The 23,556-nt window shown below is 46.3% G+C and overlaps 1 protein-coding gene and 1 long non-coding RNA gene across 9 annotated transcripts in view; one reads left to right on the top strand and one right to left on the bottom strand.

Moving 5' to 3' along the window:
- LOC147213371 (unconventional myosin-VI-like) overlaps nucleotides 1-23,556 on the top strand; it is a 47,613-nt gene that overhangs the window by 19,429 nt on the left and 4,628 nt on the right. For 2 of the 8 annotated variants that reach the window (XM_086143006.1, XM_086142999.1), the window contains 25 exons: nucleotides 1,760-1,940; nucleotides 4,139-4,283; nucleotides 6,493-6,650; nucleotides 7,461-7,552; nucleotides 7,717-7,789; nucleotides 8,834-8,961; nucleotides 9,384-9,479; nucleotides 9,799-9,969; nucleotides 10,469-10,507; nucleotides 10,652-10,745; nucleotides 11,167-11,297; nucleotides 11,513-11,590; nucleotides 12,029-12,158; nucleotides 13,009-13,099; nucleotides 14,398-14,548; nucleotides 14,634-14,842; nucleotides 15,873-15,951; nucleotides 16,392-16,552; nucleotides 16,789-16,827; nucleotides 17,476-17,511; nucleotides 18,617-18,655; nucleotides 19,494-19,597; nucleotides 21,037-21,168; nucleotides 22,246-22,272; nucleotides 23,330-23,551. In XM_086143006.1, the coding sequence (XP_085999132.1) occupies nucleotides 1,760-1,940; nucleotides 4,139-4,283; nucleotides 6,493-6,650; nucleotides 7,461-7,552; nucleotides 7,717-7,789; nucleotides 8,834-8,961; nucleotides 9,384-9,479; nucleotides 9,799-9,969; nucleotides 10,469-10,507; nucleotides 10,652-10,745; nucleotides 11,167-11,297; nucleotides 11,513-11,590; nucleotides 12,029-12,158; nucleotides 13,009-13,099; nucleotides 14,398-14,548; nucleotides 14,634-14,842; nucleotides 15,873-15,951; nucleotides 16,392-16,552; nucleotides 16,789-16,827; nucleotides 17,476-17,511; nucleotides 18,617-18,655; nucleotides 19,494-19,597; nucleotides 21,037-21,168; nucleotides 22,246-22,272; nucleotides 23,330-23,551 (2,806 nt within the window). The remainder of the gene's footprint in view (nucleotides 1-1,759; nucleotides 1,941-4,138; nucleotides 4,284-6,492; nucleotides 6,651-7,460; nucleotides 7,553-7,716; nucleotides 7,790-8,833; nucleotides 8,962-9,383; nucleotides 9,480-9,798; nucleotides 9,970-10,468; nucleotides 10,508-10,651; nucleotides 10,746-11,166; nucleotides 11,298-11,512; nucleotides 11,591-12,028; nucleotides 12,159-13,008; nucleotides 13,100-14,397; nucleotides 14,549-14,633; nucleotides 14,843-15,872; nucleotides 15,952-16,391; nucleotides 16,553-16,788; nucleotides 16,828-17,475; nucleotides 17,512-18,616; nucleotides 18,656-19,493; nucleotides 19,598-21,036; nucleotides 21,169-22,245; nucleotides 22,273-23,329; nucleotides 23,552-23,556) is intronic. The other 6 variants (XM_086143000.1, XM_086143002.1, XM_086143001.1 and 3 more) reach the window with 6 other exon arrangements.
- LOC147213372 (uncharacterized) lies at nucleotides 11,703-13,441 on the bottom strand. Its single transcript, XR_015104502.1, has 3 exons — nucleotides 13,316-13,441; nucleotides 13,029-13,075; nucleotides 11,703-11,981 (listed from the first exon to the last, which is right to left on the bottom strand). It is a non-coding gene; the product is annotated as an uncharacterized LOC147213372 (long non-coding RNA).

Genomic DNA, 23,556 nt, shown 5'->3' with positions numbered 1-23,556 from the left:
AAAAAAACAAAAATGTAATTTCAGCCCGGAGACTCACTGACGGGCTGAAATCTGCTTTTAATCGGGCTCTTAAATCTGAAAATTTCGAGATCAGCACCGTCTTTTATGACCGTTTGTTTTGTTTTTTTTTTTCCTTCTCCCAAGTCGTGACCAATCCCCTGCAACTATGGCATCCAAGAGTCCACGCCTCGCACTTTCCATCACATTTTTTCTTATGCCCGACGTTTTCATCAGCAGTAAACGCATCTATAATGTATCCTAAAACTTGGTGAAGGTGGTGAGAGTGTGAATGATTGTATGTCTATACATCAGTGGTCCCGAACCTTTTTTTAATGCCACTGACCACTTTCATCTCAGACAGCTTTTTCCCAAACCAGGGGGCGATGAACCCATTAAGTAGGACTCTTGGTATTTTCTTTTAAATGCACTCTGAGACCCTTCTGGTGTCTCATCGTTGGCTCCTTCTCCAATTTTAAATAAGCGCTCCATTTTAGCGAGGGTTATCTTGCCGCTTACTTGCCAAAAAAAAACCTTTAATCAAGTCAAGTGTAGGAGTGAGGCGCAGGTGGAAGTGGAAATTTTTCAAAATAAAATACCTGTAGTCTAGAACCAAATGGTTATGCTAACTAGTTGGGGAACTCTGGTATCTAACCTTGTATGCTTGTTTGTCTGCACGACATGAATGAGGGAATGGTTTAATGTCTTTATTATGTAAATGAGAGTTAAAGCTTGTTCATATCTATATGAGGAGTAAATGAGAACGTAAGTGAGTCCTTTTTTTTTACTATATGACATTAATGAGAATGAGCGAGTGAATACTTCTTTGTTGATTTGTAATGGAAATGAGAGTGAATTGTTGTTTATCCATCCAGACCAATCCAGGAGAATCCCTGCCTCTTGCCCAGTGACGGCTGAGATAAGATTCCAGATAGCGAACCTGAGTGCATGATAACCAGTTGAAAGAATGAATGAATGAATGAATGAATGAATATGGAACTAATTATTTTGAGAAAGTGAGCGCCAAAACACAGAGGAATTGTGAAAAAAGGAGTCTTCGTCCTGATCCATTAGGCTCCGCCGGCTGCGACCCCTTCAGTGTTTGGGTTTTGGAAGTAAGAATCAAAGGATGTTGTATTTTTTATTTTTTTGTTTGTTTTTTTTAATTTCTTTGCCAGAATCGAAACTTTCGAGAAAGGCCGCCCTTTCAGGCCCTTTCATCTCATTTTATTAAAATTCACTGCTTCATTTCCTCTGATGATCAAAAGCACCGGACTGTGTTTTTTCTTTAATTTATTTATTTTTTTTATTTCTCTCCTCATTTTATCTCACCCGTCCAAATCAGAGACCGGATCATAGAGCAGGGTCCGGGACTTGGATCAAGCCCGTGCGTGCGTGCGTGCGTGCGTGCGTGCGTGCGTGCGTGCGTGCGTGCGTGCGTGCGTGCGTGCGTGCGTGCGTGCGTGCGTGCGTGCGTGCGTGTCTGGTCCCGGGTTTGGCACTAGATTGCGGACCTGAGTCAGCGTTCAATCGGAATTCAATTTTCATTAGAAAATAAATACATTTTCATTTAATTGCTTTTACAAAGGGTCACTCATAGTCCCATTCTGATTTCGATCGCGAGACTTTTGGGGTCTTCGGGAAAATTGAGCGTCTGCAGCAGCGGGTCTCGTTATTTAAAGCGACGGAAAACAATTGTGAAATATTCAAAGAATAGATAAATAAAAACGATCAAGGAATCTCCGTGTGTTTTTTTATGCAGCACCTGAAGTCGGGGCCCCTGAAGGACCCGCTGCTCGACGACCACGGCGACTTCAACCGCATGAGCGTCGCCATGAAGAAGATCGGCCTGGACGACGCGGAGAAGCTGGACCTCTTCCGGGTGGTGGCCGGGGTCCTGCACCTGGGGAACATCGACTTCGAGGAGGCGGGAAGCACCTCAGGTAGGACAACTGCATCTATATTCACATTTTTGATGATAGAGTATTTCAAATAATAATAAAGACGTCTCCTTTTGATCTTCATCTGTTTCTATTGAACCTCTCCATCCATCATCCCGCGCTCATCCGTCATCACGTTACTTTTTTTTTTTTTTTCCTCCGCTAATCGATACTTTCTCTCCAGCAAAGTTGATGGATTTTCTTCAAAACAACGGGAGGCGTGTGATCGATGCGTTTGAAAAGCGTTTTTAAAAGATATTCCAAATGGCAGTATTACGCATTTATAACGGTGATGTTGAAACAAAGTGCGGAATGTGTTTAAACCCTTTAAAATGTAGCTTGAGCTTTTATGAGAAATTTTATGTTAAACAAACAAAGGATCTTCTGGAGCAGAATGTAAATCAGCATCTGAATCAATAAATGCTTAAGACCGAAGAGTCTCAGCTGTCGCCGCCTCCGGCCCGTAAACAGAGAGAGACGACACGCCGTCTCCCTCTGTTGACTCTGGCGGTTGTTAGAATAGACGCTCCGTGATCGGTGGAGGGGAACGCGACGGCCCGCAAAAAAGAGCGGGGGTGACTCGGCAGATTTCTGACAGAGGATCGCGCCATTGAAGTCATCGTTGGTGTTTTGCGGCGATGTCATCGACGCGCTCGGCCGCCGCGGACATAATAAAGGCGCGATACCCCCGCCGTCCTCAGTGCACGACGCTAAAAGCCGCTCGCCTTGTCTTATCACGGACTGATGATATTCTGATCGACAATCAATGGCCTCAGATCTTATTAAACTCATGAAGTGAAGCTTGTCGATCCTCTCCGATCAATCAGACGCTCATTAGTTGCCGCGGCGACGTAGCATCGCCTTCAGATCGATGGGCGGATGCAGAACATCTGACCCGAAGCTGCAATCCAGTTTGACCTCTGACCTCCTGCTTTGCCCTTCATTGCATGCACTTGACCTTTGACCTTTTGAACTTAATCCTTTCCCTCTCCTAGTTTGTCACCGTCGTTCTCGTGGGACTCAACCGGGTTATTCGGCCAATCGACACACGACGGCGATAAACAGATGTGAATTCACCGTTTGCTAAATTGTAAACATCACAAAGGTCGCAAAACATCGTAACCGCGGTTTATGATGACACCGACCTACAATGTTTCGTGGTTATATCGCAAAATGGCGAACATTTATTAAGAAAGCGTTGTTCCACGATTACGACACACGGCATTGGCAACAAACCCAATTTAACACGGCAGCTAGTCGGCGTAGCGAAGCAGAGGAAAACAGCTTTGTTTATATACATCAGTTGAACGCCATATTAGATTGTACTATATTTGCTTTCTTCCTTTTGTGCTGTTTTTTCAAAAACTTTTTGCCCTTCATCATGGCTCCAAAGCGTAAGTCTTTTTTTTACCTCTCTTTTATTTTTACTCGACAGTGCTTTCATGTCCTAGATTGTGATTTTTACCGCTGTGTTTGCGTAGGCGAGTGGCATAGGTACTTGTGCACAGTATGCAAGTTTTGCGACAACCGCGTTCCATTGCGCTGTAGGAAATGTAGTCTCGACACTTCAGGTGCAAAATTCTTTCCCAATTTTTAATATTCAGTGGACACTCGACTTTCCTCTCAGCGAATGATTCGTTTGTGTGTGTGTGTGTGTGTGTGTGTGTGTGTGTGTGTGTGTGTGTGTGTGTGTGTGTGTGTGTGTGTGTGTGTGTGTGTGTGTGTGTGTGTGTGTTAGCCCTGGAGTGCCGGCGCTCCAGGGGGCGCCCAATCCAGCCCGCCTGGTAATAGCTTCGATAATTAGCGTCCGCTTTTTACGTCTGCAATCAACGATGATGTAATTAAAGTCTGGATGTTCTGTGATATTACTATTAAGGTTTAATGCGATGTGAAAGTGCCATCACCAAAAGTTGTGTGTGAGTGTGTGTGTGTGAGAGAGAGACAAGAAAACATTTTGTTCATGGAGGTTATTGAACGCCAAGAGCGGTTTTGTTTTGTAAGGTTGCGTGTTTAGATGGGATGTAACGGCGCCAGGGTTTTCATCAGCTGCAACAGCATTGGCAACGGGAAAATTATGTCCTTGGGTGTATGTGTGTGTGTGTGTGTGTGTGTGTGTGGGGGGGGGGGGGGGGTCATACAAAGTTACAGCTCCATGACGGATGCGTTACAGCAGACTTAGCATCCGCCGTGTCGCCCTACAGGCGGCTGCACCATCAGGAACCAGTCCGCTGAGACGCTGGATCACTGCGCTCAGCTGCTTGGCCTGGAAGAGGATGACCTGAGGGTCAGCCTCACCTCCAGGGTCATGCTGACCACGGCAGGGGGCGCCAAGGGCACAGTCATCAAGTACGAGCAGCTCTCACACACACACACACACATACACACACACGCACACATTCAGATGGACTACCTGTAGACTGTCAAGCTGACAGTGCAGATCATTACTGGATGTCTAACAGTCGTCAGACATGCGCACGTTTCGCGCGTAAGTAAGGACGTCAAGTGTCACGTGTTGGCAAGCATCACCTCCCATTTCTAGATTTGTTCGGTGACCAAGCTCGGAACTCATTTCGGTCGTATATCAAATCGAATCTGAAATATGAAATAGAATTGAAAGGATATTAATTTGTTTGTTTCTGAAATAAGAAAAAAAAAATGTAAAAAAAATTAAATGCATACCTAAAAGAGACTCTTAATAAATGATCTGGTCTGTTTAGTGTTTTTATCATGAAGATCGGACAAAGATGCCGGTTAGGCCGGAGGATGCTAACATTTGTCCCTTTTTTTTTTTTTTTTTCTACTGTTTTTACAATTTCCTACTATTATTTATTATTGTTATGTTTTACTTGAAACTCACAGACATTGAGAGACACAGAAATCTCAAATACTCATCACTTGTAACTCACAGATCTCGCCCTGTTTCATAAAGCAAAAAACCAACTGAGCAACGGCTCGTATCTTGTAAAATTCGTAAGTTTGTGCACTTGTAAGTCAAGGTTCCACTAGTTATTTACTGTAATATCCGGACTATACCTGAGTGCTCTTGAATATAAGGCGCACCGGCTAAAAATACCTAAATAAATATGTCTGTACATGTCTAGGCCACACTTGTCTAAAAGCAGCAGTTTTAACATGAGATATTTAGACAAAAAGATGTTACACGGAAACATTTTTCAAAACTTTAATTTAAATACATACTGTTAACATCCACAAATATGTACTGGAAATGCTTTGTTCTGAACACTGCCTGTAACATGGCCGATGAAAAAGATTAATAACAATTAAGACAAGGAAAAGTCCATCCATTATCTATCCCCGCTTTGTTCTCCTCCAGCCGATCGCTATCCTTGTCTTCCTCCTGCTCACTAAAACCATTAAACTCGTCTTCTTCGGTGTCGAAATTGAACAAATTCAGAATTTCACTGTCATTTCATTGGTCCAATATCACAAGGCTAAATGTTTTGGCGGCATGAAGCGCGTTAGCCCAAAAAAATCCATAAATTAGCCGCATCGTTGTTTAAGCCGCAGTGTTTAAAGCATGTGAAAAAAGGAGCGGCTTATAGTCCAGAATTTACAGTATGTTCTTAAAATTGTTGCCTAAGTCGTTGTTCTAATTAAGTTATTCTTCATTGTTGTTTTCTGCCCAAATTGACTCCTTATTCAACATCTGGAAAAACTTGAAAAAAATAGTCTGAGCCAAGATGAGCCCTCATTATTTCTATTTTTTCTGTCACATAAGAGAGATAATCTGAAATATAAACTTAAGTGACTTTGTTAAAAACCAAGCTGAATATAGTAGCAAAGCGACTGTAAATGAATAAAATAAGTCATGGCTTTTTAGTAACATCAACACCTGGACCAAAGCGACCGGCGTCTTTGGCGTCCCGAAGGGGAATGACAGGACAATGATTTCTCGTAAGCTTTGTTCATGGCCGCTGCCAGAAAAAAGAAAAATATAGAGCTGCCAGAAAAAGGGGGAAGCAGATGGCTTCCAACATGTTGCGTTCATACGCGACGGTTTCCTCCAACCTTAGAACTCCATCGCAAACGACAACCTCAGAGTGTGTTTGAGGAAAAAGGAAAATTGGTGGATTTCTCTTAATGGTAAATCAGCAAAATCTCAAAAGGACTTTGGAGGGGCCAAATATTGCATCTTAAAAGCAGGATTTTATTTTTTTCTTTTAATGAAAGTTTCTGAGACTCGTCCTGCGGCAGATTCATAATTTCTAATTATGCACGTGCACACACACACACACACACACACATGAGAAGTTTCTTTTTGATGTAACAACCTGAAAAAATGTTAGACCTGACCTGAAACTGAGAACAAGCCTCTTGGGAAACCTCACAAAACAAATTATAAATGCGATTAGTGGAAAGTAAAATTATAGGGTCTGGTGTATGTCGGTTTCAGCTGACAGAAGACCCAGGCGATTGTTTTTTTTTTTTTTTTTCCCGCCCAACGGGAGCCCAGAGTGAACCTGTTTGTTTTATTTTGTTTTATAGCAAATTAAACTCTGTATGTTTTTTTTTGTTTGTTTTTTTTTGCATCCAGGGTTCCGCTGAAGGTGGAGCAGGCCAACAACGCCCGCGACGCCCTGGCGAAGGCCATTTACAGCCGCCTGTTCGACCACGTGGTGACCAGGGTCAACCAGTGCTTCCCCTTCCACTCCTCCGCCAACTTCATCGGCGTGCTGGACATCGCCGGCTTCGGTCAGTAGTCAGTCAAAGTCAGTTTTATTGTCAATTTCTCCGCATGTACTTGACACACAGAGAGATCGAGAAGACGTTTCGCGACATGGAATTAACAAAATAATTATAGAGTGCAAATTAAACATTAAACTTGAAGGTAGAAAGTTCAAAGTAGATGCACATACAAACTTCTGTTTTGTTTATTTTGTTCCGTTTAGTGCAAAAGGTCAGTAAGTAATACCATATATATGGTATATGGTACAATAGCAGCATTATGGTTGTCTCTGTGACGCTGCACAGTAGCAGTTGTGCTGTTGGTGAGTGTGATGGAAGTTTTGGTACCTTCTCAGCCTCACATCTGAACGAAGAGGACTTCTTCCCATTAGCTGCATAAATAATGATAATGACCTGGAGATTGTTGAGAAAATTCCAAAAAATTAGCCAGAAAGTCAATAAATATTCTCCACACTAAGTAAGGCTGTATTGTTGCGATGAATCCTTAAATAAGTATTTTTTTCAAACAGCCTATTTGAGAGGAGAGAAGCTCATAAATTTAAATGCAAATGAGAACATAAAAAAAGAGTGCGCAAAGATATATTCCAACTATTTCGATAGATGCTACCGAAATGTTCGACATAAAATCTATAAATCTCCAGGACTGGCAGATAATCTGACAGGCGATATCGGTTGACACGGAACCGCGGCGTGTCCAAGATTTAATTTCCCATTAGCCGCAGACGGATGAAGACGGGAGACTTTTGCGCTCTGCGTGTCATTTCCTGGAAGCCATCTTTGCATTTCCTCACTTCCTGCCTTCCTCGCCGTCCCCAGAGTACTTCGAGCACAACAGCTTCGAGCAGTTCTGCATCAACTACTGCAACGAGAAGCTGCAGCAGTTCTTCAACGAGCGGATCCTGAAGGAGGTCGGTTCTCCGCCTTCCTCAAAGGCCACGTTTCCATGTTTAAACACTGATTTCATTAAATATAACCATAAAGTTGGAAAGTCAGAAACCAAGGGCGTCCTCCAGAGGGAGCCTCGTCTTCCTCGACCACGGATTCATCCCGATTGTGTGTTTGTCTGTACCAGGAGCAAGAGCTGTACCAGAAGGAGGGCTTGGGGGTCAACGAGGTTCACTACGTCGACAATCAGGACTGCATAGGTATGAAGATCTCATCCTCCCATCCGTCCGTCAGTGCTGTTGTCTGTTTTCAATGTGTAGAAGCATCGAGATTCATCTTTGGGACCAGGAGAACCGGGAAGCTCTGGTTTCCCAAGGAAAGACTACTATCAGTGATATATATCTTCAGGCATTATGATTTTTCTTTTTTTTAACTATCATCTTGGGTGACTTAGCCCGGCCGAGCCCCGTCTCCAGTGACGACCCGGACGAGAGAATTTGAAGTTCTAGCTTTGACCTTGAGCTTAAAGGATGAAGGACTTGATTCCGAATTTCAAGGTTGACTTGTGTTCCTGCTTCGGGAGTCCACTTGTTGACTTGGCACTGGACTGGAACTGGTTGATTCTGTTTAACTGGCGTAGTACTTTGTGCTTCTGCCTCATAGCAAGAGGTTTGACGCAAACATGGGGCCTTTCTGTGTGGAGTCTCCATGTTCTCCCCATGTCTGCCTGGGCTCCTCCAGTTTCCTCCCACAGTCCAAATGCGGGAGGTTCATTGGAGACTCTGAATTGCCCGGACATGTGGACGAGAGCCAATACTTGTATGTCTCTATATTTGGCCCTGTGATCGGCCGCTGGCCGGTCCTGGGTGAACCCCGCCTCTGGCTCAGCGACAGCTGGGCTCGGCTCCAGTAGAGGTAATGAAGAAATCTGTGGCTACTTTTCCCTTTTGATTGTCTCTACTCGATGGTCACAACTCAGAGTTTGGTGTCGTCTGGCTCAGATGTTGTGTCTTTTGTTTCTTCTCTGTGTGAACTGAAGGCCTCTCCCATCCTGACTTGTCCTATTAACAAGTCAGGATGGGAAAAGCCTGGCGGCCGAGCTATAGGTCTGAGTTTAAGTTGGCAGTGGGCGCACGTGCGATCCCAAAGAGGCAGGATGTAAAATGCCAGTCAGTATTCTGATGGACCTAATGAATCATGTGATCTCAGAAGGGGTCAAGGAGAAACACCCTGTCAGAAGAAGTGTGTGTGTGTCAAACCCGGTCCTCCTCGTGGCTTCTAAACACCTTCTCCTGCTCCCACAGACCTGGTGGAGGCAAAGCTGCTGGGAATCCTGGACATTCTGGACGAGGAGAACCGACTCCCACAGCCCAGTGACCAACACTTTACTGACACTGTGCACAACAAACACAAGGACCACTTCAGACTCACCGTAAGTCAATACACACATACACACACACACACACACACAGAGGCTGCGGAAAGATGAGACACATTTCTTCAAAGAAAGAAGAGTTATAATAATTCATATTTATTGTCGCGAGTCTTTGAAGTTAATCTTCCATATGGAGGCTTTTACACGAAAAGCTATCCATATTCCTTGTGTATGTTTATTGTGTATTTGTTTGTATTTATAGGATTACATCCGTAAACAACGGAGGAGAGTTATTGTAAGGATTCGTGGATTAGCTCAATGCTAAAAGAGATTTTGCATGAATTTAGATGATATAAACCGAGCGGCGGTGGGCTTTTATTCTGACTGTTTCAGAATAATTAGACGAGAGACTGACTGACAGCAACAATTTATGTGTCACCGTGTGTGCGTGCGTGCGCGCGCGAATGTGTGTGTGTCAGGTGCCGAGGAAGTCCAAGCTGGCCGTGCACAGGAACGTGAGGGACGACGAAGGCTTCATTATCAGACACTTTGCAGGTGCCGTCTGCTACGAGACGGTACGTTCACTAACCCCCAAACAACCGTGGGAAAAACCAGCTTCACCTCATATTTTATTGGTCCGGTCCTGTTTTCTAATTTAAATTAAAAGGTTTTTCTTTTCCGCTGGTTTTTCAGATGTCACTTGCCCGTATTAAGGGGGAAATTGAGCAGATTTTTTGGGGGTGATTTAATGATTTCTTCCCTCTGGCATCTGGTCTTTGGAACAGATGTTATTTTCTTCATGTTTAGCTCAGAGGTTAAAAGTGAGATGCGGGGGGGGGGGGGTTGGGACGATGAAGAGCGTTCAGTAACTGGGAGCATGTTGGTGTCCACCAGACTCAGTTCGTGGAAAAGAACAACGACGCCCTCCACATGTCCCTGGAGAGCCTGGTCAGTGAGTCCAAAGACGCCTTCGTCCGCCAGCTGTTTGAAAACTACAACCACGGCAAGGACGTCAAGCAGCGGGCGGGGAAGCTGAGCTTCATCAGCGTCGGGAACAAGTTCAAGGTAGGAGGAAGTGGATCCGGAGATCTTGGATGTGAAGCTCTCGAGAACTGAAACGCCACGACCTCCTGGTCTGAACGGGACTCTCAATGCGTCGGCGTTTCTGATCAGACAAGATTACGATGGTTCACGAATCGCACGGCGAACAACAACGTGACCGCATGCATTGATGTGAATTTGATGCGTTAAGTTGTCCCCTGGAAATAATTGACCAGATTAAGAAAGATTTAAAGAAAAACATTATTTGTGGATTAGTTTCTTAATGTCGTCCCAGCAGATCACCATTCAAATCATCCAAAGAGGAAACTTGTTTCCCTTTGCAAAGTTATTCTTATTTTGCTGTCCACAGTGAAGTTCCAAAAAAACAAAATATAAACCATATTAACAGGGTGTGCGATTTGTAATAATAAGTACAAATTGAAATGAAAATATCTCAACTTAAGCTATCGGTCTTGTGTGGAAAGAATGAGCATTAAAGTGACGTTCCTGTTTGGTTCCCCAGACGCAGCTGAACGTCCTGCTGGAGAAACTCCGTAGCACGGTCAGTACCCACCTACCTTGTCCAGCCAGGTTTGGGGGTTTTGGTCTCAGGGGGAGTTACAGTGGGAAAAAAAAAAAAATTGTAAAAGTCAATTGATCTGAATAAAACTTGAATGTAATGATTTGCCCTGAATGTGTTGAAAAGGGTTCCAGCTTCATCCGCTGCATCAAACCCAACCTGAAGATGGTCAGCCACCAGTTTGAAGGAGCTCAGATCCTCTCACAGCTGCAGTGCTCCGGTCAGTGGGTCAAAGGTCACGTCCGCCCGGTTTCAATAACATGTCTTCCAAAAATGAAAAGAGCGTCAGGGGCGGAAAAATGAGAAAGGTCAAGATGAACCAGAAGCCCTGTCTGTTATTTTTGCAATAAAAAGTCCTCTTGAAAGGTGAGAGGCCTTTTGTGGGCGCGTCGAGGATTATCCGTCTCCCCCGTGTAACATTTCTTTTAATATTACCGAAAGTCGTGCGGACGTTAGGAGAACGTGATAAAAGGTGTCTGAGAAGAACCCACAAACGAAGCGACGTCAAACAGACACCTAGTGGAAGCCTTTTATGCCTTCGTCTACCCGTCCCGGAGAACGACCGATGCCGGGTGGACGCAGGAAGCGTCAAGTCTCTGATCTGGTTTTCCTTTGGCTCTTCTTCTTCTCCGCTCTCGCAGGCATGGTGTCCGTCCTGGACCTGATGCAGGGCGGCTTCCCCTCCAGAGCTCCCTTCCACGAACTCTACAACATGTACCAGAAGTACATGCCCCCCAAGCTCACCAGGCTAGACCCCAGGCTCTTCTGCAAGGTCTGAACCTTTGTCCACGTGATGTTGTACTTCACGGCATCGGGGTCGGTACCCTGAGCATACAAGTCCATAGCATCATTGGCGTTGAGCTTCGTGGCCGTTTTATTCGTCGGCCTTTAAAGCCGCGGCGCCTCCGATGAATATCGTAGCTCGGTATCTTCGGGATCTTCTGTTCCACTCGAGGCTGAGGGACGTCTGCCTTTCTTCCCTTGCAGGCGCTTTTCAAAGCTCTGGGCCTTAACGAGAACGACTACAAGTTTGGCCTGACCAAAGTTTTCTTCCGACCTGGGAAGGTGAGATATTTCGGCGACCCGCTGTCTCCCATCTCAGCGGGTAATTTATTCATTCCTCTCAAGGCGAAAATAGACTCAGAGGGAAGCAGCGTGAGTCACAGGTACTGCTGGGATTTTTATTTGTCTACCCACTGAATAATTCACAATGTCCAGGTGAGACATGTTTTCTAGTGCCGGATCGGTACAATCTGTGGCCGTATTGTCTTCTCTCGTGACTCCTGGCGTCCCCTGAGAAGACGCAACAGTCGGGCGTTCTTCCCAGATGTCCTCGCAGATAGACCCCAACATCTCAAACCACCCGGGAATAATTGTTGTCAACCGCTGCGAGAGCAAGACGGCATCTGTGGAATTGACTCGGATGACAGCTCCGCTTCCCCGCGCTGAGCAAACCCTAAAAAGAAACAGAAACTAAAATGTCACCTTGCTCTCTCGCTGCAGTTCGCAGAGTTCGACCAGATCATGAAGTCGGACCCGGATCATCTCGCCGAGCTGGTGAAGAAGGTCAACAAATGGCTGATTCACAGTCGCTGGAAGAAGGTCCAGTGGTGCTCGCTGTCCGTCATCAAATGTGAGCGTTTCGGGAAGTCTGACAGCTGTTTGATAACGAGGCGGAAATTCTTGTTTGGAAAAGCAGCCTGACTGATGTTTGGTAATGATTTCTGATTGATGTTTTCCAACAAGGTCTGATTGATATTTACCATCAAGTTCTTATTGAAGTTTGATAACAAGGTCTGATTGATGTTTGGTAACAAGCACTGATAGATACTTTTTGAGTGTTTGGTAACATGATTGATGTCAGATTGATGTTCGGTAACGGTGTCCGGTTGATAAGTGACAAAGTCCGATTGATTAGCAACAGGGTCCGATTGATGTCCAGTAACCAAGTCTGATTGATGTTCATATCAAGGTCTTGATGTTTGGTAATAGATTGATGGTCGGTAACACGGTGTGATTGATAAAGGTGACCTCTCTGCTAAAGAGGTCTTAGCGATGTTTTGTGTCGAAGTCTGATTGATGTTTGCAAGAAAGCCTGATGGATGTTTGGTGAGGTGGTTCAATTGGTTTTAAGTAAGGAGAGTATATTGATTTGCAGTAACAAGAATTGATTGATATTAGTAATGAGGCCCGATTGATGTCTTGTAACGACGTCTTTCGTCAAAGTAAAACTTTTTTTTTTTTTTTTTACAACGGGGGTTGACCTCCGGTCACCGGTAACAAGCACCGGCTAATATTTGGACGCCCAGGTCTTGATTGATGTTTGGTAATGAGGGCTCGAGTCCTGACTGACGTGTAGTAAAGAGGTCTCCATTGATGTTTGTCCGCTGACTTGTTTTAAACGCTTGTTAACAAGATGGGCATGATTATGTCTTTTTTTTTTTTTTTATGGTTGCTTTTTTTTTTTTTTCTTGTCTGAACAGTGAAAAACAAGATCCTGTACCGAAGGGGTGCCTGTGTCACCATCCAGAAGACCGTCCGGATGTGGCTCTGCAAGAGGAAGCACAAACCCCGGTGGGTCGCTCATCATCAAAAGGAACTGGAAATAATAATATAATAAGAAATTGAATGAAGATGAATAATAAGAAAAGGCCTTTTTTTTTTAATTGAAAGCAAAGGAGCAAGCACTTATGCAGAGTCCTCGTGCCCGGTGGTGCTCGAGGGCGCGGGATTTAGATTTGCAAGAGTGAAACCAGGAAGTGTGTTTCATAATAATGAATATATACATACATTGCGTTCAGAGGTCCATTTTGATTTCACACCGGCGTAAACCCAGGTGCCCGCGACCGTCTCGCCGTCGAGAAGGCTTTTTCGAATTTACCGTTCTCCCCCTGCCGCCGCGGGCGGCTGGCGGGCATTCGTCACGGCCGCGGGTCGGAAATCGGCGCCCGCGTCCGTGACGGACAGCTTCCGTCTGAACCGCTAACTGTGGATTTGATGCGGTCGAGGAGAAGCTGACGCGTCACGTCAAACCTCATTACGGCGACGGCCACTCGGATCCCGAAGCGACGGCTTCGTCGGCCACAAATTAAACCTCCAGTACTGAACCTCCCCCCCCCCGCCGCCGTCTCTCCTCCGAGCAGAAACACGACTCCCTTTCTGACGACCTGATGCAACAAGCTGTCTGGATGGAGTCAAATATAAAAGCTCCTTTCTGAGCATTTCGTCCTGAAATAATATTACAGCTTGTCTCTACAGTGTTGTTTAGCTGTGATATTTGATCAGATTCATAGTTTCAACTCAAGACTATTGTTAGTAATAATTATAATAATGATCCATTTTATTGAAGGTGCCTTACTCCACAGTCAAGGACACCGTACACATATGTACGTATATACAAAATACAGATTCAAAAGAAACAATAAAAATAAAAGCAAAGTGGTTATAAAAAGGTTGAAATAATTTATTCAATTATTTATTTCAGTTTAATGATTTAATTATTATCTTGTGATTTTTAAGCTCATGTTTATTATCGTTTGCTGATTTTCTCACATCTTTTTTTCAACGTGTTTAAACCCCCGTTCATCGAGGTTATTTTTAGTTATAGAAATTATTAGTTTTTTTTTTTGTTTTTTTTTTTTACGACAAGTAGCGATATGCAAGATAAGCCCCCTCCAAATTACCTAAAATCCACAAACATTTAAAAAGGTGACGAAAAAATAACGTGAATAACGTGTCTACCGATACCACCGTTTTTTCCTAACTTTTTTTTTTTTTACACAAATTTTGACCGCATGAGAAATGATGATCGGTCACACGATCGTCTCTCCCATCTCTCCTGCTCACACCTGCCGATCGTTCCCCCGCCCCAGGATCGACGGCCTGGTGAAGGTGCGCAACCTGAAGACGAGGATGGACCGTTTCACCGAGGTGGTGGCCGGCCTGAAGGAGGGAAAGCAGGAGATGACCAAGCAGATCCAGGAGCTGGAGGCCGCCATCGACGCCCTGGTGGTCCAGATCAAGGTGTGCGGAACGGGCGGAAAACATCCGGTATGCGCTTGTTGTCCCGTGACGCTTCAAACTAACCGTCCGCCCGCGTGTCCGCCAGAACACCGTCATGTCGCGCATCGACATCGACCACAGCTACCGGTCGCTGGTGAGCCGCTCGGAGCAGCTGCTGACCGCCATGCAGAACAAGAAGAAGGAAGAGGAGGAGCGGGAGCGCCTGCGTCGCATCCAGGAGGAGATGGAGTGCGAGAGGAAGCGGAGGGAGGAGGAGGAGCAACTGCGGAAGCAGGAGGAAGAGGAGCGACGCCTGTGAGTGGAAGCCGCATTTCCTCCAGTCTGTTGTTTACGGGCGTTCAGAATGGAGGCAGAGGGGGGGCGGAGCTAACCTGCCACACCTGTCAATCACAGCCGCACATTTAGAAACGGTAGCCTTCGCACCAGCACGCCGAAGAGTTTGGCCCGTGCACGTCGGCACGAACGGGAGCTGAAACGAAACGAATCGCAAAACGAGCGGAAGCTTAAAAAAAATCGCAGCTTAAGGTTTCGCCGCCGTGATTCAGCTCGCCATCGCTCTGTCAGCTGTCTCGACGTCTGATTGCAATGGGAGTGTGAGGAGCTCTTATTACACCCGTCACGTTCTGACAGTCGGAGTGAGACGCCCCACACACACACACACACACACACACACACACACCCTCCCCGACCCCAGGAATGATGGGGCCGCCGTGTTCGTCACAAACCACTAGCCGCTAATATCAGACATTAGAGACCGCGGTCGACTTTATGGCTCGCTCTCCCTTCTATTGCCGCCTCCTGCGGCAAGTCGAGATCCCGGGACGCGGCTGAAGGTCAGCCGCCACCATTTTACAGGTTTGATAGAAACGTGATTCGCTTGCCCGTTGGGACAGTCCGACCCCCCACCACCCGACACTCTCAGGGATTCAAACGTTTTTGTGACGGATGATGGGCGGAACCGCAACACGTGCGAAAATGAAATACGCCGTTGACCTTCCGTCCCTCATCTTTAAATTAAAAAAAAAGAAAAAAATTACATTTGTGTCTCGACCTGATTTGTATTACCGGTATTCCACATTTATAGCCAATCTCTCGCCCGATTAAAAAACTACAAATATAAGGAAAAAATAAAACTGAGGTTGTTTATCAAGATGGAAATTATATTTCCAGATGTGATGTAAATAAAATACTTAAAATGTCAGATGTATTTTCACGGCATTTATATGAATCAAACCCATAAAAACACAAATGAGTTTATTTTCAGTCCGTCTTAATCAGTGTCCTTATCACCATCTCATGTCCCCGTGTCTCCCGTCCTCCCCAGGAAAGCGGAGATGGAGCTGAAGAGAAAGCAGGAGGAGGAGGAGAGGAAAAAGAGAGAGGAGGAGGAGAAGAGGCTCCAGGTGAGTGTCCGAGGCTGGAACGTCTCCCCGGCGCTCCTTGTTTGTTCCCTATTTCAAATTACCAGAGAGAAGAAAAGCCGCGACCTTCAGAAGGAGCCTCGTCTCCCTGCGGCAGCGTAAATCAAAAGTCTCAAGCCCCGCCCCCGGCGCTGCCGCGCACAGCCGAGGAAGGTCGAGGCAGATTGATTCGTTTTTAACTGCTCCCCAAACATTCCCTGCTACTAAATATCAATAATCACTTATCACCATTTAAGTTTTACATCCCCTTTATTATCTATTTATTTCATGCAATTCGTGACATCCGTGTTCTTTTAAGTGGAGGACAAGGCGGCGACAGATGATCCGCTTTTTAGGGAGTGAAAAAAAAACAAACTCGACGTTTGTAGTCCTCCTGGTCCGATGGGACTACAATAATGGAGGTCCTCCCGCCCACCTCACAGGTGGAGATGGAGCTGCAGCTGCAGGCCGAGCGCGAGGAGGAAGTGGCCCGCCAGGCCGTCCTGGAGCAGGAGAGGCGAGACCGCGAGCTGGCCCTGAGGATCGCCAGGAGCGAAGCCGAGCTCATCCCCGAGGAGGGGCAAGGAGACGCCGGTCTGCGCAGGTGAGCGCGCACGGATCCTCAGATTTCAACAAGTTTGGGTTTGGGAATCTGCGTTCTTGCTCCCGTTGGTCTGAGTCGCATGACCGACCGAGCGGGCGGTGACACCAGAAGGAGTGTAGCCATGGCATCCACCGTGTTGTTATTCTGTTGCGTTCAAAATGTCATCTTCTCCTCGTTCCTCACCTCAGGGATTGACCTCCTGCTCTTTTTTTTTTTTTCTCTCTCTCTCCTCCCAGTAACGACTCCTCAGGTCCATCGTCCCCAGAGAGAGCAGCGTAAGACCCGCCCACTAACCCCTTTAACCTTTGACCCCCGCATGTCGTACCAACTGCCAGGCAAGCAGCTGCTGCGATCTGACCGATCCGTTCGAAATGTCAGATCGGTGCCACACCTGTTTAATTTGAGTCGATTTGATGAATCGGACGATCGGCTCGATGAACCCGTTGGTCGGTTTAATGAATCAACTGATCATTTTCGTGATCCAATCGATCAGTCTGACCATTTGTTCACTAATTTGATTCGTTGTTTGGATGCTTTATGGTTTCACTTGATCAGTTTGTTGCTTCCTTTGAGTTGTTTTCAATTGTTCGGTCAATTTTGATCGTTCACAAGTGGATGATTCATCCGTTTGTTGATTTTATTGATCAATCTGACAGATTGTTTGATCAGTTTGATGATTTGTGGGATCAGTTTTTTGCAATTCATTTGATCAGTTTGAAGGGCTATTTGATCAGTTTGGTGATTTGTGTTATCGCCGCAACGCTGTTTGATCAGTTTGACTCTTCTTTCATTCAGTGATTCGTTTCAATCGTTCAGTGATTTGTTTGATCAGTCTTGATGAGTCGTCCGCCCTCTTCTCCACCCAGCAGAGACAAAGCACGTTCTTCTATCGGTCTTTTTAACCCTATAAACTGTCTTTTCAGCTTCGCGGGACCCACGAAGCTCAAGAGTCTGACCATGTAGGTACCACAGGGGGTTAAAGGTCACGGCAGGTCGAGACCCCGAACTGAAATTCCGAGAACAGTAGATAAGAAACGTTAAATAGCAGCAGATACTTGAATACGTCTGTTTAAAAGGAAAAACACGAGGATCGGAAATAAGTGACCCCCGACTGAGAGAAATGTAATGTACCGAGAAAAGTGTGACATCACAGAAACTTGTACAGGGAAATCAGGATTTACAAAAAAGAAAGAAAAAAGAAAATTGTAATATGCTATAAATTCATCTCTTTAGTTTTTTTAGGTGTCCATGTATTATTACTTTTGTTGCAAGATTATTCTTAGCAAAAACACAGGGAAAAAGCTTGAATTACTTCTGTGTTTTTTTTTTAATCAAACTTATTAATTCATTTTTGTTTAGCGAAACTTTTAGTACCTGGCGTTTTCTAATGTTTTTCTTTACTTTCTAAATAAATATGAGAGAAAAGACATCCAGTAAATAAACCAAAGATAGAAAACCAGAATTCTACTTGATAATTTCTAAAAAAAAAAAAAATTACGTTTAGCAGCATTTTTTCCCCCCGTGATTTTTCTGAAAATTTTTCTTTAACACGGTTGAAATAAACGTTCTCCTTCCGGAAAACACGGAGGTTAAGGAAGGAGCTCCTTATTGAGAGCGCGTTCCATCGCCGTCGCTGGATCCAGAGGTGCAATGACGCTCAAGGTCGAAGGTTCGACGCCGCATCGGGACGAAGGACAGAACGTGTCAAAGAGATTCTGGTTATAAATAGAGGGAAAGCGGTGACTCAGAAAATAAAAAGCTCCCACAAGCACTCGAACACCTCGACTGTCAGCACTTTATCCCCTGCAGTCCAGCGAGACTGACGGGGGGGGCTAGCTGCTAACGCTAGCGGCCGACTCTTGGTGATTAGGCTAGCGGTTCCTAGATGACAGAGCTAGCGGCTAATGCTAACTTCTGGCATTTTGTACGTCAACGCATCCCATAGTACCATCTTTTCATCCGTGATGTACTTTGTAAAAGTTAGTCGTTCTTTTCTGTCTCCATTTTTTTCATGTTTGACTCGTGTTTCCATGACGACGTGGCTTTTTTTTTTTTGTTTCGTAGGGAGGAAATGGCACAGGAAATGTCAGAGCTCCTGGCGAGGTGGGTGGAGGCTTAGTCACGTACTACGTCCATCAATCAAAGTTCCTTCGATTTTGTTGATCGTGATCATACGTCCACGTTGATTTTCTCGTTTTTGCACTCGATTGACCTCTGACCTCTGCCACCTGTTGATACCGCCTCAAGTTCTTTTCTATTTGCACCCCAATTTTAAAGGAGATTAATGTAGTAAGTGATTAACAACGCGTTTCACGTTGGAAAACATGGTGCGTTGCGCAGCGATGAGTTTTGGCCGCCGCGCAGCTGCTTCCTGGCGACTGGGACAGCATGACGACGTCGATGGTGTCACTCTTAACCTCGTCTCTCTTGACCTACCTCTTTAACTCAAGCTGAAACTCACTTCCTGTTTGTGACCTTCAGGTCGTACGCCACCGGTCCTCACTCTCTCGTTGATCGATTAGTAACCAATCATCAGTCGGTTGCACACAGGATGTTTCTTTTTGATTTTGTCACAGATTGCCGTCATTGAGCATCTGAGTCTGCGGAAGGCCAAAAACGGCTAAAGAGCATTTCTTATTGTGTTACTCATATATTTTTTTTTCATATTCATGATTTCATATTCATATTTTTTGACAAAATTCAGAAATCACAAACAAACATCACGGTTAAAAGCTAACTGTAAATTTTACTTTCAACCGTTCGAAGTGTGAGGAAGTGAAGTACGGCCTCCACCTGCCGCAGGACTTTTCTGCTTCTCTCTGACCCTCTCTCTGACCTTGAACCTCTCTGATCCTCAGTAACCGTGAACCCCTACCTGACCTCTGACCCCTGGCCTCCATGTTTTCTGACCCGTGACCCTCTCCTCCGCTTTCCGTCTCAGAGGTCCGCAGGTTCAAGCCTCCAAAGCTGCCGCCGGCAGCAGGAAGTTCGAGCTCAGCAAGTGGAAGTACGCCGAACTGCGGGACGCCATAAACACGTCCTGCGGTGAGTGACGTCATCAACCCCTTTCTCGGCGCAGGACCGTTTTGCGTTTCATCAGGAACTAGGCTGGTTCTTGATGCGTTCGGACTCAGGTGATGGGCGGAACTCACAACCCAGCTCCCTTAACCAGATATCATTTTTAAAAAATATCGAGGTCACTGCTCAGATTCTTCACTTCTTGCGACAAAATAAACAGAACCGTTTAGAAATGGGCCGATGACGACGTCCAAGCTCTTCTGGCCTGCAACGTCGCTGAGAGCTTTCCGGGTGTCGCAGCCCAACGTCAATGTCGTGGCCAAAATAAGTGCAGTGAGCTAAAAACACCTCAACCCATCTGATGGTCGGGTTGCTGCAGAATATGACAATGCGGTAACTTGGCTCTCCATGTTGTCGTCTTCCTCTTCTTCGTTTGCTACCCGACGTGGCGCTCCAGGTTGCAAACACACCGGTCCCTACCGCCGCCAGCACTGCCCGTGGGAACGCTAAACGAAAAACTTTACTGGACAATTCTGGACGAAACGTTTCCGTCCGAAAACGACTCGGCCCGCTTGTCCGTATCAGCCGGTTCTCGGGGTTTGCTTTCAGAAATCGGCTGACGGGGAGATTTCTGAGTCAGCTTGACGACTGTCACCTTCCCATCCAGCGGCAAACATGGCTCAAGGTTGATTTCAGCCACAATAAATTCAATGAAGGAATAAAAAGGGGGGAATTAATAAACCGTGTTAAATGCTAAGGAGGTAGGAGACGGTCGTCATGGCGATGCGACCGTCTCCAGCGAGACGCCGCGTCTACGACAAGGGGAACTTCCTCCCAGACGACCTCCCAGAAGAGATAACAAATAAAGCTGCCAAATTGCTTTAAATCATTTTAAACTGTTTAAAAGAGAGAATTTGATAACATACAGTTTAATTCCCACACCAGCTCTAAAGAGTCCTGTCACCTTCCTTGTACTATTTATTCAAACTAAACATTTAGATCTTTTTTCATAAAATTATTTTTACCTTATCGAAATTCTTTTTTTTTATGTCACAATTTCAACATCAATTTTGAATACTATTTCACAGACAAATGCTCATCGTCAGTTGGAGGGAAAATGATTCTGCTGGTAACTTTTTCATTATTTTTAGGCCACCTTTAATAAAACTCTGTGTTTGAAACACCGCCTGTTTATAAATGTTTAATTCTAGCTTTTTTTTTGGTTTTGTTTTCCCCTAAAATATATTTTTTATTATTATTTTGTTATCCACTCGGCAACGCAAATCCAAAGCAAAATCGTTGTACGTGAAAACAACCTGGGGAATGAGGAATTTCTAATTGTGTGCGCGTGTGTGTGTGTGTGTGTGTGTGTGTGTGTGTGTGTGTGTGTGTGTGTGTGTGTGTGTGTGTGTGTGTGTGTGTGTGTGTGTGTGTGTGTGTGTGTGTGTGTGTGTGTGTGTGTGCAGATATTGAGCTGCTGGCCGCCTGCAGGGAGGAATTTCACCGTCGCCTCAAGGTTTACCACGCCTGGAAGTCCAAGAACAAGAAGAGGAACAGTGAGACGGAGCAGCGAGCGCCAAAGTCCGTCACCGACTACGGTAACGCAACCTTCCATCTGCGCTCGCGCGACCATCACCCTCGCGACCATCACCCTCGCTCTCAGACCTCAGAGACCGAAGGAGCGAAACAATTTCCGTGAGAAGTTTATTGTCTTCAGCCCACGAAGAAGAGCGGCTCCTGCCGCAGCTGCTGTTTTGAAGTTGGTCGGAGGCGGGAGGCGGGAGGCGGGGACCAGACTCTGTTTACCTCCCGAGTCCCGTCGCCTCTGCAGGTTGTCGGCGTCATTGTTGGTGTGAAAGAATGCCGTGCGAGGAGCGTGGGCCCGACGAGACGCTCCCCCGCCGTCGGCTTGGCGGTGGACGCATCTGCTTTTATTTCTGAAGTTAATTTACTTGATTCCAAAAATGAGCTACATTATTATTATATAGCGTACATTCACTCTATATCACTGACCCACTCGGAGTCGTGGAGGTGCTGTCACCTAGAGACAGACCATCATTCATTCATTCACGTCCTATAGAGACGTAGCATCTTCACTGTCATGTTCATGCTCTGCTGAGAAGAGGAAGCGCCAGCTGCCGTGCCGCCTCTCGGATACGGCCATCGTCGACCTGCCGATGGTCCGACTCGGTCGGGGTTGCGGAGGATGCTGGAGCCGCCATGGGGCGAGAAGCGGGGTACACCCTGGACCGGTCGCCGCTCGATCGCAGGGCCACATAGACGGACGACCGTTCACCCTCACATTCGCCATTTTGATTAATTAACCCGCTGCATGTTTATGGATTGTGAGAGGAAACTCACGCAGACATAAAGTAACTTAATATTTGAAGTTCTTTAACAATTAGTTGGAGTAGTGAGGAGGGCAATTGATTTTGAGCGGGGCTGTTGTCGTGGCAATGTGTCCCTCTCAGGACTTGACCTTTGACCCCGGGTTTCTCGACCGTGGGAATTCGTGCACAAAACGGCGGCAAGCCTCGACGGGAAGTGTCGGCGCCGCCGGATCTGTCATTCGGCAAATTGCATCACTTCCCCGCTGCGGTCCTTTTCGATGTCTCATCACTTCCTGTCTGTCGTTGCATCACTTCCTGTCTGTAACACCGCATGTTCACTTCCAGATCGAGTGGTTCCCGTCAGATCGGCATGTAAGTGCTCGCCATTGTAAAACTAACCCTGGTTAACCGAGATAACCCGCCATTAATCCTCTCATATTAACCCTTTGTCGGCTCTCATTAACCCCTCGTTTCGCAAACCCCCCCCCCGTCCCCGTCCCCGGGTTGGTCTCTAGGCTCATTGTGGAGGGGTGGTGGTTTCCATGGTAACCCCCGGAGAGATTCTCAGGCTCCAAGCTGTTCATGTGTCTCACTGATAAGAGCTTGGGTGGGGGGGCGGTCGCCTAGCAACCAGAGACACTATCGCTATCTCAAGAGTAGTTGTCGGGGGGGCGGCAGGTTTGACCTTGAGGAAGTTCAGAGGTCGGACAAGTTCGTTGAAACATTTTGTTCCGGTTCCTCTTCGTGGGGGCACAAGCGGGCTGGCGGAGATCGCAAATAGCAAATAACGCCTCAATAACAACAAAAATAATTCGGCCTCGGCTTTGAAATTATAATGTAATCATTTGGGGATTACTTTTGGAGACATTTTACCCTTTTGTTTTTTTGTTTTTTTTCCCCCCCCATAACTCCTGGCTCGGATTCAGGCTCTGTCCGAGGAAAAAAAACGCTCACGTCCTGGATCCCTCTGTCCACCGCCAGGATAAATCAAATGTTTGAAGACCCTGGGGCTCGGGGGAGGGGGGGGTTGGTGGAGGAGGTGACGGGGCAGTGGGAGGTGAGCGGTGATGGGATGCGACCGGTCATCTTTCTGATAACAGAAGCTCCTGTTCAGCAATCTGCGTCCGCAGCCACTGATGGAATCATCCAACGCCTGCGGACATACTCTATATTTTTATTATTTACGATACATATTTGAGTTCTTTCCGTAGAGAAATGCTATGAAATTAAACGGCGGCGGACGAGTCGCATCATCTTCCAGGATTTCCCCGGCGTCTCGTCCTATCGGTCGACACCCCGGTTCACAGATTCGCTTCAGCTAGCTTGTTTTCGCTAATCGTTAGCCCTCTCCCCCACCGGCACCTCGCCAGTCGACCCCCGGCCGCCGATGGGTCGCCAGCCGCCTCACCCTCTCCCCTTGTCCAACCAGCAGCGAAGCAGAACCCGGCCCCCCCCATCCCGGCCCGCCAGTACGAGGTGGCGATGAACCGGCAGCAGAGGTATTTCCGAATCCCCTTCATCCGACCGGGCGACCAGTTCAAGGACCCCCACAACAAGAAGAAGGGGTGGTGGTACGCCCACTTCGACGGGCCCTGGATCGCCCGGCAGATGGAGCTGCACCCCGACAAGCACCCCATCCTCCTGGTGGCAGGTGAG

This window comes from Fistularia commersonii, chromosome 36, assembly GCF_037954325.1.
Source record: "Fistularia commersonii isolate RoL2024-O1a breed Wild chromosome 36, RoL_Fcom_v1.0, whole genome shotgun sequence".
In the NCBI taxonomy this organism is placed as follows: domain Eukaryota; kingdom Metazoa; phylum Chordata; class Actinopteri; order Syngnathiformes; family Fistulariidae; genus Fistularia; species Fistularia commersonii.
This window is presented reverse-complemented; position numbering and strand designations above follow the sequence as displayed.